Source organism: Dreissena polymorpha, chromosome 7 (genome assembly GCF_020536995.1).
Source record: "Dreissena polymorpha isolate Duluth1 chromosome 7, UMN_Dpol_1.0, whole genome shotgun sequence".
Classification (NCBI taxonomy): domain Eukaryota; kingdom Metazoa; phylum Mollusca; class Bivalvia; order Myida; family Dreissenidae; genus Dreissena; species Dreissena polymorpha.
This window is the reverse complement of record NC_068361.1, coordinates 33,956,940-33,971,479: the sequence shown is the minus strand read 5'-3', so window position 1 is coordinate 33,971,479 and position 14,540 is coordinate 33,956,940. Positions and strand designations below refer to the sequence as shown.

The 14,540-nt window shown below is 35.4% G+C and overlaps 1 protein-coding gene across 7 annotated transcripts in view; it reads right to left on the bottom strand.

Moving 5' to 3' along the window:
• The window catches only part of LOC127837485 (actin-related protein 5-like), a 49,648-nt gene extending 35,637 nt beyond the window's left edge, over positions 1-14,011 (bottom strand). For 5 of the 7 annotated variants that reach the window (XR_008029310.1, XR_008029311.1, XM_052364614.1 and 2 more), the window contains exons 1-8: positions 13,858-14,011; positions 6,297-6,457; positions 4,650-4,744; positions 4,145-4,249; positions 3,867-3,978; positions 2,282-2,377; positions 1,555-1,659; positions 336-424 (exon numbers count right to left, since the gene is read on the bottom strand). Coding sequence is in view for 5 of the 7 variants with exons in the window: in XM_052364614.1 (XP_052220574.1) it covers positions 336-424; positions 1,555-1,659; positions 2,282-2,377; positions 3,867-3,978; positions 4,145-4,249; positions 4,650-4,744; positions 6,297-6,420 (726 nt within the window). In the remaining 2 variants the exon portion in view is untranslated. Of the gene's footprint in view, positions 1-335; positions 425-1,554; positions 1,660-2,281; positions 2,378-3,866; positions 3,979-4,144; positions 4,250-4,649; positions 4,745-6,296; positions 6,458-13,301; positions 13,356-13,857 lie in introns of those variants that run through there. The other 2 variants (XM_052364615.1, XM_052364616.1) reach the window with 2 other exon arrangements.
• Positions 14,012-14,540: the final 529 nt, after the last annotated feature.

Here is a 14,540-nt window from a genome sequence, read left to right as displayed (position 1 = left end):
ACACAACTTCTTTAACCACACTTCTTTTTAAGCTATTTTCAAGGGCTAAAAAGTTAGGAATGTCGGGATCACTGGTGATAAAAAAGTGTCCTGCACATATAAAGTCCGTGGTGATAACATTTTAAGATTCTATTAAATTTTGTTAAGGGGAATGTATTTCTCTCTACAAACTTAAGCGAAAACATGGACAAACCGAAAGAGTCACTCCAACATACCCACTCCCAGCTGGGGCATTTTCACTCCTAATTAAGTAATGCTGTTGACAAACAAATGAACCAGGCGAATAACAAATACGAACGCATATTGTTAATCAAGTGCGATTCAATACAACCAACCTCAGCCCTTGGCAGGGTTATTGCTGCCAGATGTCCGGGGTACTTCAGCTGCAAGAGTCGCTGCATGAACCAGTCCACATGAGCACCACCTGCAAGTTAAACATAAACCAGTCTGCATCAGTGTCCAAGTGAGCACCACCTGCAAGTTAAACATAAACCAGTCTGCATCAGTGTCCAAGTGAGCACCACATGCAAGTTAAACATAAACCAGTCTGCATCAGTGTCCAAGTGAGCACCACATGCAAGTTAAACATAAACCAGTCTGCATCAGTGTCCAAGTGAGCACCACATGCAAGTTAAACATTAAAGGTTAAATGTGCGGTTAATAGTCTGCTTCAATAAGGTATGCATCTTCAGCCGACTTCGACATTAACCCCCCGTCAACTGGGATTTACGTCGTCCGTTTACATATGGCGCCGAAGGCAGCCACAGCACATTGGCTTATTTCCCTCACAGATACCCATTTATACACCTGGGTGGAGAGGAACAAGCGTGGAATAAATTTTTTGCTAAAAAAAATCCAGTGCCCCGAGCAGGATTCGAACCAGGGACCTTCCGATCCAAAGACCAGCATCCTATCAATAGATCACTGTCCACACATTAACCAATCTGTGTCCAAGTGAGCACCACATGCAAGTTAAACATTAACCAATCTGTTTTTTTTAACATTTAAATTATCACATTTCGCATAAAATAAATATTTGATATTTGAACTTAAGTTAATCCATCATTCATAAGATTATGAGTTTTTCCTAATGACAACATCTATGCCAGGCATGATTATCAGTATTCACTATTTCAATTCATGTGGCTTTAAAGCATCCTTTGAAATATCAAGATTACCACATGAACCAGTATGGATTACTGTAAACAAGAAAGCATATAACGGTTACACTACATACCCACATAAATGTCACTCTATGCAACCACATGACAGTTACACTACACTTGAACATAAAAGTAACACTATAGCCCCCAATGCAGGTTAAAATACATCCCCGCATAAACAGTGTTCTCTGGAGGCACCAGCAGCCGGCAATTTCACTGGTTACTAATAATCTTGTCGCCGGTTACTTTTCCCCAAAATATCAATTCAAAACAGCTTAAATTTTTATGGAGAACACTGGCATAATTTTGCTGCACACCAACCTAAAGATTACACTAAACACCCACACACAAATGATACACTTCCCACCCATTTGAAGGTTACACTACATACCAATGTTGATGCGTCTGCAGTGCTGCAAGTCCAGTCTCCCACCCAGGACAGGTAGTAGATGTGTGGTCTGGTACCCACAATCCACCACCATGGCATCTGCACTGCCTGAAGAGTAAAAGGCATGTCAACACCAACCCAATAATGACAGCATCTATTTGTGTGATTTTTTTTCAATTGTTAATACATTTTTTTGCTGAACACAGAAATTTAGTGTTCTCCCTGACCACTCCCTGAAATCATCAGCTTTCATCTTAAAGAACAAACTACTATGGACAAAACATAAGTAGATAACAAGAGATGTGTTTGCCAAAAACACAATGCCCCCTACTGCGCCGCTTTGAATTTTTTGTTACCTTTGACCTTGAAGAATGACCTTGACCTTGACCTTTCACCACTCAAAATGTGCAGCTCCATGAGATACACATCCATGCCAAATATTAAGTTGCTACCAACAATATTGCAAAAGTTATGACCAATGTTAAAATTTTGGTTAAAGTTTTGGACACACACACAGTGACACACACACATATACAATGACAGACAGGCTTAAAACAATATACCCCCGATCATTTGATCCGTGGGCATAAAAATGTAAACAATCTGACTAGGGAGTTCAAGTGGTATTCCTTTATAGGTGCAAAAAGATGGTGCAATTAATGTGCAGACTATTGCACATAATGTCTATTAAACATACCTACAGAACTTTATAACAATTTCTAATACTCACTTGGGTTCGGATGGTTTTTGTATAGACTGAACAGCGAATCTATACCATAACACACCTTTGGAACTTGGTAACACTCAAACAAAAGCTCAGACATCTCTGGAAAGACAAATATCCAACATCTATGTTCACTGTAAAATTATAATTAAAAAAAGATATCAGATTCATATGTATATATTGCCTTATTATGTTTGTCAAGCTGTACAGTTTACTAAAACAGCATGACACTTAAATAGAAGACATTGCAAGGTAAATATATTAATATTAATTAAAGTAAGTTAAATACATCAATTACACTTATCTGTTCTTGTTTATATTTTATGTATTTCCCACTGATGCGATTAAATTTTCCTTCCAAAACAAGGTTTTCACTGATTGTTTTGCCCTTTTTTGCATAAAATGCACGTTAAAATGCTCTTTTTGAATGTACTGTTCCATGCACCATTTGTTCTCCTTAGAAAACCGCAATACATGGAACTGCTTTAGAATGTTATATTTTGATCAAAGAGTCAGATGCACACCATTGTCATTACAATACTCAAGCATAGCAACAAGGTTAGTAACTCGTAAAACCCGCAAATTGGAGGTATCTTTTGCCCATGCATTAAATCAAGTATAATCAAAGGGACAAATGGTTGTTGTAGTGTGGTGGATAAGGTTTTGGTGAGCAATAAGGAGATGTAATGAGTCAATCCTCACTCTGAGAGCGGTCTCATGATTCAAAGACACAAAGATGCACTTGATCTACCAAGGAAACTGACTTCAAAGGAACTATAAAAGACTCTGGGTTTCGTTGCACAAGACCTAAATGAAAAAGTTTAAATACAATCATAACTATTACACCATAATCCAAACATTATCTCCCTTTACGTACTTTTTACACCTTTCTTAAGTTTCATAATGAATCAAACAAGTAATTGTCTGTTTAAAGGGGCACTCTCACCAATCTTATGAGACAAAAAAAAGTTGGTAAAAAGACAACTGTTAAATTTGCAGATCTGTAGCCCATTTATTCCCACTTAACATGTGAAACAATCTTTGGATAAAAGTTAAGTTATGTACACTGCCTAGAAGGCCCTTAATGTCCACTTTACATGCTACACGAACATTGGATAAAGGTAACAGTTATGTACGCTACCTAGTAATCCCTTTATGTCCCCTTTACATGCAACACAAACATTGAATAAAGGTAACAGTTACGTACGCTACCTAGTAATCCCTTTATGTCCCCTTTACATGCTTAACAAACTTTAAATAAAGGTAACATTTACGTTCGCTACCTAGAAGCCACTTTATGTCCCCTTTTCATGCTACACAAACATTGAATTAAGGTAGCAGTTAAGTTCCCTTCCTAGTAGTCCCTTAATGTCTCCTTTGCATGTGATACAAACAATTGATATGGTAATAGTTGAGTATGCTACGTAGTAGCCCCCTTATGTCTCCGTTTCCTGCAAAAAACATTGGTGCAAGCCAACTGTTATATACCCTACCTAACAGCTCTTAATGTCCCCTTTCAATGCGACACACACATTGGAATAAGATAAATGTCCCTTATTCATGCGCACAATGATAGATGCAAGCTACGTACGCTGCCTACAGAAGTTTGGGTTGGCGACTGCCTCTGTAAGCAGCACGGGGTGTGGTACCTCCCCATCTGTGTTCACACCCAGATTGGAGAACATGTAGTCAAAGATCTGCTCCTGGGAAAAATATACAATATACACAATTATTTTCATTAGCCCTTACTCAGAACTGGATTTTCTGCTCATTTAATGAGGAACAAAAACAAGAGGGCCGAGTAATTAGTATTTACCAGCACTTACAAATGAACTTTAATTGTATAAAACTGAGCCAGCAAATACCTACCTGTACATCATACTGTGTGACAATATTTCGATCAAACTGTGACCTCATCAGCAGTCGCAGCTGCTCAAAACTTGTGATGTCATTCCCTATCTGTACATCAGAGTCCTGAAATAAAAATTGGATATTCAAAATAAGCGAATTTAGAATTGTACCAGTCCTGAATATAATCTACTTATCCTATCAAGAGTGATTGGTTTAAATTCAATAGGTCAAGTTAACATCTCAATCACTTCATCCCAACCCCTTTTCACTTGTCAACATAATAAGTGCAAAAATCTTTCAAAATGTTATAGTCTGCAAATATCCAATTTCAAACAAAAAAAGTTCTTGAAAGTAAACAATGTGCTTCAAAACCTTTACTAGAGGAGTTTTAATAACAAATTGCTAGGATTTAGCCATTGATCAAAAAATGACCCCTTCAACAGCCTCCTGTACTTGTTATGATCCTAGCTTTTTTTCTTTTGTTTCTAATCAAGAACACCCTGGCAACTTTTATAGCACCAACCTTTTCTTTACGGCTCCTGTGTTTAGCAGTTACATTTCTAAAGATGAGATCGGGGGTTGAACTTGTGGCCCAGCCAGCCCGGCACTGGTAGGCACCTGTTGATATAACGTGTGGGAGAGCTTATGTTTAGGTAGGCTTAATGATATTGTCTATAGGATTTTTCATGCTTTGTTCTCTATACAATTGTATGTCAATTCAAACTTAAATTTAACATACTTCCATGCAATCTAGGTGCAAAAAAGTATTGGTCACACATAAAACATATTGGCTTGCAAAGCCTTAGATAGGCTTTTGATTACTTTATCTAAACAAGAGCACCGCATAACGGGTGCCAACACTCGGCTGCAGGTGCAGTTTTGAACAAGGGCTGTTTGTAAAACATGCATGCCCCCCATATGGGCTGTCCGTTGTAGTGGCAGCCATTGTGTGAATACGTTTTTTGTCACTGTGACCTTGACCTTTGACCTTGTGACCTAAAAATCAATAGGGGTCATCTGCGAGTCACGATCAATGTACCTATGAAGTGTCATGATCCTAGGCAAAAGCGTTCTTGAGTTATCATCCGAAAATCATTTTACTATTTCAGGTCACCGTGACCTTGACCTTTGACCTTGTGACCTCAAAATCAATAGGGGTCATCTGCGAGTCATGATCAATCTACCTGTGAAGTTTCATGATCCTAGGCATATGCGTTCTTGAGTTATCATCCGAAAACCATTTTACTATTTCGGGTCACCGTGACCTTGACCTTTGACCTCGTGACCTCAAAATCAATAGGGGTCATCTGCGAGTCATGATCAATCTACCCATTAAGTTTCATGATCCTAGGCGTATGCATTCTTGAGTTATTCGGAAACCATTTTACTATTTCAGGTCACCGTGACCTTGACCTTTGACCTAGTGACCTCAAAATCAATAGGGGTCATCTGCGAGTCATGATCAATCTACCCATGAAGTTTCATGATCCTAGGCGTATGTGTTCTTTAGTTATCATTCAAAAACTATTTTACTATTTCGGGTCACCGTGACCTTGACCTTTGACCTAGTGACCTCAAAATCAATAGGGGTCATCTGCGAGTCATGATCAATGTACCTATGAAGTTTCATGATCCTAGGCCCAAGCGTTCTTGAGTTATTGTCTGACAACCACCTGGTGGACGGACCGACCGACATGAGCAAAGCAATATACCCCCTCTTCTTCGAAGGGGGGCATAATAAATGAAAGCTTGTCAGAAAAAAAAATCTTTAAGAGGTCACAGTGACCTTGACCTTTGACCTAGTGACCCAAAATGGGTGTGGCCTGTAGAACTCATCAAGGTGCAGCTACATACATGTATAAAGTTTCAAAGTTGTAGGTGGAAGCACTTTGATTTTAAAGCCAATGTTAAGGTTTTAGCACGACGCAAATGGCAGACGACACGACAGGCTGGCTATGACAATACCTCGGGTTTTCTCTGAAAACAGCCAAGCTAAAAATTAAATGAGCAGAATGAGAATTCTTAAAAGACTCCATCTTGTCATAATATACATAATTTTAAAGCAAACTTTCTTGGACACTTGTTTTCATTTAAAAATGTGAAGACATTTATCACCATAAAACATAAGCCCAATGCCCAATTCCTATCCCCTGGGCAACACACAACATACCATTATCTATCACAAGAGGGACCTGGTCATCTCTGATACTGGCCGTGTACTGGCACTCAAACTGAGGTGGACGCTGGTCTTTAAATGTGTAAACATTTGTGGGCTGGTCTTCCTTTACACTCATTGTTCTCTTATTTCAAATACAGGATACTGGAACTTTTCTGAATTGAAATTATTTTCATTGCTTCACTTTCAGTGGGGATATTTGTGAAATTAATCTGTGATAACTGTGAGGTCGCGGTGGTGTAATGGATTTGGTGTCCGCCTAGCGACCAGGCTGTCAGTGGTTCGATCGCCACTGTTCTTTAGATCTCCCCCAAAGACACCAAGTACTGGTTCTAGGCCCAGAAAACAGACTCGAGAGCATTTCATATAAGTAGAAAGTACTTGAAATTCAATCGAGCTATAAATAGGGTTTAACTAAACTTAACTATAACTGGAAAATTGTTAAAGGGATATTTGAACTTTTTGACGTTGGAAGCATTTGAAGACACCCACATTTTATGAGACTTAATATAAAGGCATCATCAATTAAGCAAACACCACACATCATAGGTATTTGAGTAATAAACTTTTTTTTTTAATAATACTGGCTTTATGTTCATTACCACAGTGTTCTGCCGTGGATGCGCCCTTGCGTCATTGGCGCAAAAATAAAAGATTTGTCCCCACCCGTTTTCTGTATATGGGTCCGCGGGCATACAGGAATTAGTAATAAAAACTAATCGATTCAATTTGTAAGTCGGTAAAGTAATCAATTGAATGTGTAACTAGAACGAATTATTTCATTGGACGTGACGTCATTTAGCAGCCAATGGGTAATTTACTTTAATAACACTTTATTGCAATGGTAAGTTGATATTATAACAACCAATCAGCTGATATCAAGGAAATTTTCACACCTATCAAAATGGTGGAAAGTGACCGGCCGAAGAAAACAAAATCCATTTAGTTTTTTTCCTCCGGCAAATAAAATTAGAAAATATGACGATAATAATAACAACACCCCAACAGAGTCTTCCCAAGTCCCAACATCGTTTAGCAATGACAAAAAGTCTGCCCCTAAACGTACATTCCAAGCATATTGTCTTCCAAAATTGTCTTGGTCACTTTTTGACAACAAAATGACATGCAGTTTGAGCATTAAGCACAAAAAAGAAAACTCCTTTACTATCGGTAATTCTAATTATCAAACAAGTACTTTGACACGCAATGCTGAGTCCAATTACCATAGATCTGTTCAAAGTTTTGCAAATATAATGACAATTGTTTGACAGTTTTAAAAAGTTTTTAAAATGTTCAAGTTTGAATTAGAATGTTACATCCTGTGGACTGGCTGTAAGAAGAAATCAAGCAAATTTAAGAGTGCAAGTAAAAGGTAATTTGTTTCTGAAAATTTGATTCTGCTATTTTGTGTCCCCAGATTTTTCCTTTTTCCACTTTTTTAACCCTAAAGGGTCCCTGTCCCCAACAGTAAAGATTCACGGCAGAACACTGTACCACACCCATTCCAATATACTTTACATTAATAGATTGTCTCCATTTATAATTAGATTTCAATATTTAAAAAAAAAATCTATTTCAATTTTAACTCAATTTACTGAATATGGAACTCAACTTAATTTAAAATTGTCTATTGTTTTGTAACAGTAAGCAAACCAGAACTGAGTTCACAAAATAACACAAGGGACATATACAAATTATGTAAATATACTAAATACCATGTCTTTTTAAAGTACTCAAAACTGAAATATACCACATCATAATAAATTTAAAAGGTAATAAAGCGTATGCAATATTATTAGTTTCAATATACTTTCAAAGTTAAACAATATACTTTTTTTGGAGTTTGACAAAATTAGAGTCTATAAAAATCATAATGGAGGAGAGATTACGACAAAAGCCATATCAACTTGGCAAGTTTGAACCACTGTGTAAGCAATTGTACTTTTTTCTTTTTCAATCCCCTGTGGTCATTATACTTGAGATTATTATACGGGCAAAAGCCTGCGTAGCGGACGTTGACCGTTCATACATATGGAATTTAAGCCAAAAAAATAGACAAGGGATGCATCTGAAAAAGTTTCTACACGCGACATATATTTTCGCGATGCAATTACCTCCCTTGTATACTTATCTTGTCCATGTTCTGCCTCCGTTTGTTTAGTTGCGAATTTATTTGATCCGATTAATTCAATATCTTATTGTTATTATTATGCTAACAAATCAATAAATAAAACTGTTTAAAAAATTGATTCGCTTAATTCATGAATATCGGCGTTGATTTCGAGCTCTCAAATTTTTAAGGGGAGCTAACCACTGCGCATACAGCGTCCAGTGTTTACTTGTCAGAATTCGTGACGCATTTTCCATTTGCTCTCAGAAAGCAGTTTTACGTGTGATCATGAGCAATATTCTGGTGAGTGGTGGTTGTTATCCATCAGCAACACATTTATTTACAAAATTTAACGATATTCCGATTTTACTTTTTAGTATTTTAGCTTAATTTAAGGCATTTACAAAGCCTCTGCTCGCACTTAGCCGATATCCCGAAAGGTTACATATCACTATATAAAGTTTAGGCCTAAAACCACAAAATCTAATACCGTTGGATTTTCGTACCAAAATCGTTCGTAACAAATCTCCCAGATTCGAAATCAACAACAAAAACAGGACATTTATAAATTGTCTGCATCATTTATCAAATTTTACGATATTTGTTGGTTTTCCGTTTTTAGAAGATGTTCTGCCAAGGAAAGAACTGGGCATCACACAAGCCATTCTATCGAGCAACATTGACAGTTTAGGTTTCCAGAAATCATCAACGGAGGTATTCCTGAACTATCAAAGTTTCCAAGCAATACACACAGTTATTAGCTGTTGTGATCTTATTTATTGTTTCTGTTGGTTTACTTGGATAGAACATGTGTGATCTTTTGTAGAACTTTGAAAAGTCTACAATGTATATCTGTCTATGTATAAATAAAAATCAGCTATGGCATTATAGATCAGATAGGCAAACATTGTCATAGGGTTGTTAAATTAACAATTTGAATGCAATTATGCTGAAGAAATATGAAGGTTCCCATGCAAATTTAATCTGTATATAGACAGGTGTCTGCCAATTAATATCAAACTAGAAATACAAAACTTACCACAAGTATTTAAAAGCACAAAGTACCTGTTGTGATCATTTTTAGTAAGATAGTGTAATTCTAAACAGTAGCAAATAGCTTGTTTAGTTAATGCATAATGCCATTAATAATATTTCCTTTCTTTTGTATAATTAATAAATTGGTTGTTAATTGGTGTTCCTTGATAAATGTTTTAAAAAACCAGCATTGTTAATTTTGTAAAAGGTAATAAAATGTTACTTCGTTGATTCCACAGTTTTTCAAAAGATAACATCACTTTGTAATTTCATATACGTAAATATTCTTGTAAGTTGATGACAGTGTTTTAGTACTACTTATTGTGTAACTATTATATTATGTGCAAATAAATCGGTGAAGTGTTTTGTATCTTTACACAATACAACATACCTCTTTATATATGTACTGAATATATATACTAACATCATTAACATGCTTCTGCTAGCGGCTTAGCCAAGAAAGACAATGACTGACATATAAATAAGCTCATATGATTACTGATAATCTATGTTTTATTGTATGTGTTATTTGAATGTTTAAATTAAAAAAATATGGATGATATAACATTGTGTTTGTCAAATTGTTTAATTTTGTCGCCACTAAAAAACAAGCCATTTTGTAGCAATTCATAAATCACAGTCTGAACTGCATACACTTAGTTTGTAGCTGTATAGTTACAATTTGAATGCAAATTGATTTATGAATTGCTACAAAATGGCTTGTTTTTTAGTGTTGACAAAATTTAAACAATTTGACAATAGTTTGTGATAGAAAATTAGAACCCTGCAAGATACCTATATTCATGAACTATTTTAATTGCAAAACAAGTGTGCTTTCTTTCTGTTCCACATAATTATACATTGATAATAAAAAAAATCCTGTCAATCAAAATTGATTTAACACATTATTTTGATTACATTAAATCAGTGTATGCTAAAATCAACTGCTTTAGCAAGCTGAAGTTGAATTGAGACATTTGCTGAAACAAACTGTTTCCTGGGTAGGAACAGTACTTGGTGTCTTTAGGGTAATCTAAAGAACGCTCCCACTTAAGGTTCATGTAGAGGCTTCATTTTGAAAAATGTGGGACCCCTAGCATTGAACTCAAATTTGACTAAAGGAAGAGTGCCACATTGAAAATGTATACATATATGCTTTAAAGGATGTTTTTCCTTCAAACTGCTACCAATTTTGTACATCAACGTATCATAACATCCACAAAATCAATCAAAATACAAAGCGATTTTAACACTAAAATATACATTATTTTCAAAAATCTTAATCATGTTTATTTCACGTATTTCGGCGGAAAATTATATAACTAGTGAATTATATCGACATTGACGAGGGCAAGTTACGCTTAAATAGTAAAAAAAGTTTACATATCTAGAAATATCAAAACTCGAACACATGTCATTTCATCACCATGGGGCAGCCATTTTTAAATTAATAAAATAGAAAGAAACATGCTAAAAACTCACTCATCGCCTAATTGACATTCCAAACGGTTGACGATGACAAATGCATTGGATTGTAATCTTTCCGTTGATGTTTGCAAACTGCACGATCAGACCTCATAAACACTCAAAAGAATAACTATGTAAGAAGCATTTCACCAATGTTTACAATCGTTGTCGAATCACACGACATATATTATAGCGCATAAAATAGTACGCTTACAGACTGATAGAAAGATCGATACGTAACTCTGTTCAATTCATCACGGTATACTATTCTATCGATAATATATAATAAAACATCGCTTTAACAATCTAAAAGTAGAAATAATTCTTTTAAATGGAGTTTTTAATAACGAAAGTGAAAACAACGGAAGTTGGATGGATATTCTGTGAGATGCACTTCTGCTGCAGAAAAACAATACAAATAAACTAAAAAAAACGTGTGGGGGACAATTTTCAGCTGGAAAATATTTGTAATAAGGTAAGTGATGATATCTCTACGTGGTCATTTCTATTATTTAGTGCGATCTCTTGCTGATTAATGATAATAGTTGTTTTACTAGTTGCCACCCAACTGTCAAACTAAGTATGTGTTTTCTAAGGTATGTGTATACAGGGGTGTGATTGGGGCAAAGTCAGAGGGGAGGAAAATTCAGTTGACTGATTTTGACTACGCGAATGGCGCGCATAACGCAATGACAAACATAAAAACAGACATTAAAATAAACAACTTTTTGAACTTCATAACAATATTTCTTTATAAAAACCTGTTAAACTTCACATTAATCATACTGAGGATGCAAAGTAAACAGTTAAGTAAGTATTTATTGTGATCAATAGCAGCAGTTTTTCAATGTATTGAATGACAGTTAATAGACTAAATATAAACAAACACACTTGAGTGTTCTTCTGGTGTTAATGATGTATTAACTGAGTTAAATTAATATATTTAATGTGTTTACCTTTCAATATCTTGCATTTTACATCTTCACTCAGTTCAAAGCTATTTCAGTTAACTGAACAGCGTGACAAACATAATAACGCAGAATATGCATATAAATCTGATTATACACAGACCCACAGACATATAAAAATCAAATCATGTTTGTCTATTTCCTTGTTCGAACGATACTCTCTAAATTGTTTTAGGCCTACTTTGCGAGTAGACTACACTCCAATTTGCAAACACTGGTTTCCGTGACACAAATTCAATTTCAGTGAGCACATTTCTTAACAAAATATGTGTTGCTTGTATCTAAAACGTAGTCTTTTTTTTGACAAACACATTTAATTATTCCTATCAGACTAGGTGATGTCAGTCGTTTATTCGATTGCTATTTGTTATTTCAATAATCTTAATTTTCTCTTCACAACGGCGCCATTTGCAAACAAATCATAGAACACATTTTAAGAACACGATTTTAATTGGAAGATTGGGAAACGACAGCCAATTATATGGCTCGTTTTAAAAATGCTTAGGCAGAATCTACCAGTGTAAAATGCGGAGAGATTTCGCGGGCTGCGGATATTTCGGGCCGCTTATGAAATAGGTCCGCGGAATCGGTGGTAGCCCCTCTCCCCCACATTTTTTAAAACGAATTTACGCAAATCTCAGAAGTGACATCCGGGACAACCCGATCCGCGGAAATCCGCGGATCCGCGGAAAAATCACACCCCTGGTATACACATACCCGGTTTTCTCACCACTGCACGTGGTTTTGACCGATTTGTTTTGCACGTTTTTCTACGGATCACAGCGATGGCCACGCTTTCAAAATGGGTAGAGGGAATCGAAATATAAAATCAAACGTTTTGCCAATTTCTTTATATTCCTTTACAATTTTATATGTCGTCTGCAATCTATTTCAATTTGAGATGGTTTAAAATTTGCAATTTGGTTGAGAGGTAAATAACAAAATTGTTAAGCCTTTGAAATAGAATTGTGACTCTTATTATCCACCATACCTGGATTTTTAAAAAGTAGTTACGTTTAAGTTATTTTTAGAACTTTGTTTAGGATATTTATCCAAAAAAGGCAGTTGAATAAAAACTAATTTGTTGTTTTATGACAATAATTTTCTGTGAAATGTTGCCAACTTGACCTTGTATATGTATATAGCTTATTCAACTTAAGGTAGTGCATATCCTTCCTAACTTTAGATTGAGATTTTGTAAATTAGTGTAAAAATGTATTGGTTTTAAACCAAAATATGAATAAAACACACAAATATTGACTGTCAAAAATGTGTTTATGTTATTCTATCCGTCTTTAGCTTTAAAATCATATATAGTTTGACCATATTGTACCACATTCAATGAAGAAAAACCAAAGCAAAGTTTTAATGAATTTTATCCCCCACCCCCCATTAACCTTAAGGGATCAATACAGAGACCTCCCAGTGACTTAGAAGTTACCATATCCACTATACCGCAGCCATCAAATCAGCTTTAAATTCCTGAAGCTAGAAAACACACACAATTATAAGATGCTAGATCTTTAAGTTATGAACATGTTGCTAGTTTGAAGATTGTTTTTTTTTTAATTCATTACTTTATTATTGAAACAACTATAATACTGTCCATAATTAATATATATTTATTAAAAATACATGGCTATCAAAAAAGCTTTCGTGAACAACTCAAAATGACATGCCAGCAATTCATTTATGCAGCAGTAAACACTATGGATAGTGCTGATGCAGCTTTCAAGATGATGAGTATTTTCTAAGTCTTATACAATATCAAAAACATTTAAGAGGAAATTCTAAAGTTTGTCGGAAAGCAACATTTCCGAATACAACTTATATCCGAAATACGCGTCAATTGTGTTCTCTCTATGTAAGCGTCAATGCATTCGTTGTTAATTAAAACATATACAATATCAAAAAGTGTGCAAATTCAATTTCAACAGGTTGTCAAAATAGTCTAATTTGTTATAAGAACTATTACATTTGTGGCAACTATAACGAGATAATTGAGCTTCGACCAGTTTCAGTTGTTATTGTATCCGCGCGCCCTTATTAACACAAAGAAAATTAAAGCTGGAATGTACAATTAATGAAGGAAAGGAAAACTGCACTTTCCACTTGATATGGGAAAATATTAAAAACCTATATTCTTTATCTTTAAATAGTTTCTTTTTAAACCAATTTCAGTAGGAGTTAAAACTTAAAGGAACATAGACAGAAGTCATAAATCTTGAAAGCATCCTGAGTAGCCAACGCATATACATGTAGATTTAAAATAAAACCCACTAATATTCGCTAGATTGCATTTTAAGCAAGTTCAAGGCTTAGTGAAACACTCTCAAGTCCGTTTCCTGCTAATAACCAGTACAGTAGACTCTCTGTAAACCGGACGGTCTCGGGGCCGGCCTGATCGTCCGGTTTTCAGAGAGTTCCGGTTTACCAAGAGTTTTCATATTGCCGAAATATACATGGTATGCGTTGTGTACAGAATCACATAAAAATAAAACAAACCATATACATTTACATGTACCATGTGATAACTGTACGCAGGTACTGATGATGTTAATTGCATTCTTAAAAAATGTGTTTTTTATCGATTAAAAGCAAAAAAATTCCATACCGACTTGTTTTGATTAAACCCAAAGTGAGCGTGGTGCTTTATAC